Below are 5,849 nucleotides of genomic sequence, written 5' to 3'. Positions count from 1 at the left end.
TGCCTCCCCCATCGCAGACCAATTAACTGGTTGGTGGTGCTTCACTACAGGCATTGTTTTCTACATTTTAAAATTAATTTACTATGTGTTTTTCACCAGTACTCTTTAAAAGCTCCCCGGGAGACACAAATGAGCAGCCCTGGTTGAAAACCACACTATGATACCACCAGTCCGGGGTTACCTGGGGCTTTCCCAGTTTCAGCACTGGAAGTCCCATGGCCCAGGAGCCCGCTCCCCGCAAGGCAAACTGAGACACTTGGTTGTCCCCTTTCTAGAAAGGAATGGACCCATATTTTCTGCATCCCAGATCGGGACACATGGCCTGAGCGCAGGTGGCTGAATCAATTCTGTGAAAGCACCCCTTGGGGCAGTGGGTCCTGAGGCCACAGGGTCAGTCTGTGGCAGGAGCTGGGTTCAGGGTGGGGAGAGGTGGGCAGGAGAGTGGCTGGCAGTGGCTCAGTCGGACAGGTCCCCGTCGTTGGGCCAGCTGGGACTCCATCCACTGGCCGCCCGCTCCATGGCCTTCACCCAGCGGCCCTTCAGCTCCTCTGTCTCGGCCTTGAAAGTGTAGAGTTGGCCTGACTGCTGTAGCTGGAAGACCCGAGGGTCCCCCTGGGGCCCAACGGTCACCTGGTAGCCCAGCAGGGGGATGGAGGTGTGAGCCCTCATGTCCTGGGGGGAGGAGAGAGCAGTGGGCCACTATCCCCTCTGTCTTACTGCCCCAGATAGCCATTGTGAAGGTAACAGCCACTCATGCACAGCTCACACCTCAAACCCCCATGGGTTGGGGGTGGGCTGGTGAAGGCCATTGAGGAAGAGGAGAGAAGAAATGGCTGCCTCTGAGGTCAAAGCAGTGGTGACCTAGAGTCAGGGCCCAATTCTGAAACTTACTAACCTTGAGACTCCAGGATACCACATCCTCATTGGGCCTCAGTTTCCCTATCTGACATATGGAGCTAGCAATGTTCACCCCTGACCCCCACCATACACATGCTGTGGGAAGGCCAGGGCCTGGTGGGGGACGGGTAGGTGGTGGCCTTACCTGAGGGGCAGCGTAGACATAGAGCACAAGGGGGTCATCCCGAGGGATCACACACCAGCCCCGGGGGCCACTCTTGCCCCACTTGTCCCCAGTGAGCTGCAGGAAGCTGCACATCAGGCTCTGGTCAGGCGTGGCTGAGGACCCTTTCTAAAACCAGAAGGAGGGACTGTCAGGGAACAGAGCAGCCGCAAGTGCCAGATGTTGGTCTGGGAGCTTGACAGTTACTATCTCCAATCCTTACAGCAGTACTGAATGGAGAGGTCCTTGGTCCTGGAGACTCAGAGAGGTCCCATCAAGTGCCTGTGGTCACACAGCTAGCTGGCCAGTGGCAGAGCTGCAGTCAAACGCCAGCCTGCCTGAACCTGTCGTGTGTGTGCCCACAAGGGGCAGGTGCCGGGAGGGTGCCTGGAGCTGCTCCAGGAAACAGAATTGGGCCCCGAGAAGGGGCTGAGCATCTCCAGCAGCAGGCTGTGTTGCCTAGCGGTCAGGGGGGTCCTGGGCCTGGAAGAATGGGGAGGATTGGAAAGGGGGCAGATGCTCATGGAAAGAGGCCAACTTTTTTTTTTTTTTGAGATGGAGTTCCGCTCTTGTTGCTCAGGCTGGAGTGCAATGGTGCAATCTTGACTCATTGCAACCTTCACCTCCCGGGTTCAAGAGATTCTCCTGCCTCAACCTCCTGAGTAGCTGGGATTACATGCATGCACCACCATGCCCGGATGATTTTTTTTTTTTTTTTTGTATTTTTAGTAGAGACGGGGCTTCACCATGTTGGCCAGGCTGGTCTCGAACTCCTGATCTCAGGTGATCCGTCCACCTCGGCCTCCCAAAGTGCTGGGATTACAGGTATGAGCCATCCCACCTGGCCAAAAGAGGCCAAGTTGAACCTGGGAGTGAATCTCAGCTGGCACAGGCTGGACCTTCTCCCACCTCCCAGGGACAGTAGGATATCAACCTGGCCTTCATGAGGGAGGGGCAGTGGATGGTGGTACCGATGCTGGGCTGGGTGACATTGTATTTGTGGTGCTTAGCTGAGCACAGTTGTACCCCCACAAGGGAGCACCTGTGGGGGCAAGTGTGGCTCAGTGAGGCCCCCAGGGCAACAGAAAGAACATCTGTGGCTGAGATCAGAGAGCTGGCTCCTAACTTGCTGTGTGATCTTGGGCAAGTCACTTCTCCAGCCCTGGGTCTCCATGGGATAAGACTGACTGGCTCCTGGAGTCCCTTCCAGTTAGAATGGAGTCTCCAATCTGTCTGACCTGGAGCCTCAGTGTTCCCATCTGTAAAATGGAATCAGTGACCAGCTCTTGTCGCCCTGGGACTGTTGAGGCAGGACGTGGGGATGTGAACAGGAGCTGTCGAGAGGGGGCGTACTATTGGATGAGGACATAGAGGAAGCGCAGAAGAATGTGGATGACAGCCTGCAGCCAAAGGGTACCTCCATTTGGTGACAGGCTCCGCACTGCCTGGGCTGTGGGGAGAGACCGGGGTCTGTGGGCAGAGAGAGGAGGAGGGAGTGGAGGGAAGGTGTGACCACGGCTGGCTTATTCCTCAGCACTGGACAGTGTCAGCCCAGGGTGGTTGCTGGGCACACATTCCCTGAAAAGAGGACGGATGGTGAGCATGGAGACAGTGGCCCTCACCTCCAGGATGCCCCGCCTCTTGTCCTCCTTGGCCTCAGGGAGCACGTTTCCAGTGAGGAATGTGTAGCAGTGGAGGCAGACTCGGTTTGGCCTATTGTCGTTATATTTCAGCTCGGCCCGGTAGTCGGAGCACCTCGCACACACCACCTGAGGAGGACACACACACGGGGGCGTGGGGCTGAGACCAGGCACCGGAGGGCTGGGCTCCTGCCTTGGCGGGCAGGTGGGGGCATGAGAGCAACCAGGGACCGGGGGAGGAAAAGAAAGGTTCGAGAGAGGAATGGAGGCAGAGCAGGAATGGTGCCCGATGCTGGTGAGGCCCAACTGCCTGGAGGCTGCAGTGCATGGGGGAGCTCAGACTCGGGGCTCTTAGACTGAGAGTTCAAGACCCGGCCCCCATCGCAAGGGCCATAACTTCTCTCTCCTCCAGGTTCCCTCCGAGTGAGGGTAGCGGTGAACCCAAGGGCTTGCCCCAGACAGACCTCTGCATCTGATTCACTTTTCCAAGTGCTGTCCTCTCTGCCATCTCACCTGACTCTCCCAAAGACCCCATCAGGCAAGCAGGGCCCAGCTTTTGTCCTCTCCTGACCCTGAGAGCCACACTGTTAACTGGCAGACAGGCCCTCCACAAACAGGGTGTGTCTTTCAAGACCCACAGTTTAGCTTTAAGACTCAGGTGGACTTTGTGTTCTGCGCCATCATGGAGTCAAGTGTATGTTCATCTAAAAATGATAGGCTGGTTGTTTTTACATGGGTACTCTGTGGAGCGGGGCCCACCCTCAGTCACCACGAAGACATCCCCCCAAGGCTGACATGGATCATGTTGGGAGACCAGGTAAAAGGGGCCTGGGAAGACTCAGAGAGGAACTCTGGGTGCCTCAAGGCATGACTGCAAGGAAGACTTGGCACCAAGGGGAGCCCAGATGTGGGCTTGGAGATGGAGCGCAGGAGAAAGGGGCAGAGCGGGGAGTGTTGTTCGTCAGGCAGCCCCAGCCCACAGGGAGCTCCTCTGTGTGCCTAGCACAGAGCATGGCCTGGCAGGATGTGGAGAAGAAAGCCTGGCCCTGCCCCACCCTCACAAGGATTCCCGTCTGGCAGGCAGGGGAGACAGAAACTGGCACCCGAACCACCGAAAGGATGACTCACTGGCTCAGCAGGCACGAAGGTCTGCACAGGCACGAGAAACCCATGGTCAGGGCACAGCCCCACACGGGGCTTCAGCTACCTTAGGAGCATTTTATTTTTTTATTGAGAGATTTCAGTGTTTAAATATAATTAGTAAATTTTTTTCCTCTAACAACTTTTAATTTTGAAAAATTTCAAACCGACAAATTGAACAAATAATACAATGATACCACCCACTGAACTCACTAATTATTAACATTTGTACCACATTTGCTCTCTGTCTCTCTCTATGTGTATGTATTTTATTTTTTTCTGATCCGTTTGAGGATAAATTACAGTCATCATGACACCTCACCCTTATATATGTAGCTGGTGTCTCCTAAGAACAAGCCATTCTTCTACCTATCCACAGTGTCATGGTCACACTCAGGAAATTTCACATTGATACAGTATTATTATTTTTATTTTTTTGAGATGGAGTTTTGCTCTTGTTGCCCCGGCTGGAGTACAGTGGCGCGATCTGGGTTCACTGCAACCTCCACCTCCTGGGTTCAAGCGATTCTCCTGCCTCAACCTCCCGAGTTGCTGGGATTACAAGTGTACACCACCACATCTGGCTAATTTTTGTATTTTTAGTAGAGATGGGGCTGTTGGCCAGGCTGTTCTCGAACTCCTGGCCTCAGGTGATCCGCTCACCTCGGTCTCCCAAAGTGCTGGGATTACCGGTGTGAACCACTGCACCCAGTTGATACAATATTATTATCTAGATATGTTACAAAATCAAATATCTCCCAATGGTCCCAAGAGCGACCTTGATGGCTTTATTTTACCCCAGAAAGAATCCAAGCAAGGATCATACATTTAGTTTAGTTGTGAGAATATTTTCTATCTTAAGCTGGAAGGCAGCTACATGGGTGTTGTTATTCTTTGTGCCTCTTTGTAGTTCACTATTTTAAGTAATTTTTAAAGAACTACTTTCAGTCACACGTGTGAATCAGTTCAACTCTTATTTACAGATGTGAATCACCAGGAACAGTAGCCAATCCCCACATCCTTTCTATTTGGCTTCGGGATGTAACTCATCACTGACATCTGAATGCAGGTGTGTTCCCAGTCCTAGAAATGGACTATGTCCTGATTGCAGTTTAACACGTTTTGGGGACACCTCCCTGACTGGCCCCAACCTGTCCAGCTAGACTCCTCCTGTCCTCTAGAGGTCATCAAAGACTGAGGTTGCAAAGGGCTTCTCTGTTTGCAGAGTAAACAGAGGGGGTTGTGATGTCAACAGAGTACAGCTCAAGTACAGCAGATGCTTAAAAAGCAAAGCAAGATCTGCCTCTGATAACGGGGCCTGGGTTGATAAGAGGAGGAACTGGAGGGACACAGTTCCTTCCTCAAGAAGCTGGTAGCTCACCCGCACTGGATGCCCTACCTGAGCTATGGAGGAGGGGGAAAGAGAAAGAGAAGGAGAGGGAAGGGAGAGAATGTTTTTTGGTTGAATCCTCACTGCCACACTGGAGGTGGGTTTCATGATCCCCATGGTGGAGGTAAGGAAACTGAGGCCTGAACCAGTAGGCAGAGTTGGCAACAGAATCCATCAGGTGCCAGGGTGCTGAGGGCTTGCAGAGAAGAGAGGACAGTTAGCCAAAGCAGGTAGAGAAGAGAGGATGACAGGGGTGGGTGGGTGCACAGTGGGCATGGGCCTGGTGTGGTGGTGGGGCAAGGCCTGAGGGGGTACAGGGCTGGATGCCCCTCCACTGGAACTGGAGACCATTTCCTAGCTCTGGGTCTCAGGGTCATGGAAAATGATGATGAGAAGGCAGATAAATTCATAGGATCAGCTTCAGAGGTGCCTTGAACAAGTAATTAAATCCTCAATGGGTCTCATTTTCCCATTTATAAAACGGGAGCATAGCAGCCCCCTGAGGTGTGCTGTGAGGGCCAGATGAGCTAGTGCCCAACGCCACTGGGTTGCACTGGTTGAAGCCAGCAGATTTGGCCAGGATGGGGACAGCAGGGCCTGAGCTGGGAGGGTAGAGGCC

The 5,849-nt window shown here is 53.5% G+C and overlaps 1 protein-coding gene across 1 annotated transcript in view; it reads right to left on the bottom strand.

Annotated features, from left to right (window-relative positions):
- Window positions 1-65: 65 nt before the first annotated feature.
- The window catches only part of FGD2 (FYVE, RhoGEF and PH domain containing 2), a 24,597-nt gene continuing 18,813 nt past the window's right edge, over window positions 66-5,849 (bottom strand). Inside the window, exons 14-16 of the mRNA XM_011986613.1 lie at window positions 2,683-2,829; window positions 1,043-1,189; window positions 66-672 (exon numbers count right to left, since the gene is read on the bottom strand). Of these exons, the coding sequence (XP_011842003.1) occupies window positions 457-672; window positions 1,043-1,189; window positions 2,683-2,829 (510 nt within the window). The 3' untranslated portion in view covers window positions 66-456. The remainder of the gene's footprint in view (window positions 673-1,042; window positions 1,190-2,682; window positions 2,830-5,849) is intronic.

Source organism: Mandrillus leucophaeus, unplaced genomic scaffold (assembly GCF_000951045.1).
Source record: "Mandrillus leucophaeus isolate KB7577 unplaced genomic scaffold, Mleu.le_1.0 Scaffold3, whole genome shotgun sequence".
Classification (NCBI taxonomy): Eukaryota; Metazoa; Chordata; class Mammalia; order Primates; family Cercopithecidae; genus Mandrillus; species Mandrillus leucophaeus.
The sequence above is the reverse complement of the archived record's forward strand: the minus strand, read 5'-3'. Positions and strand labels throughout refer to the sequence as shown.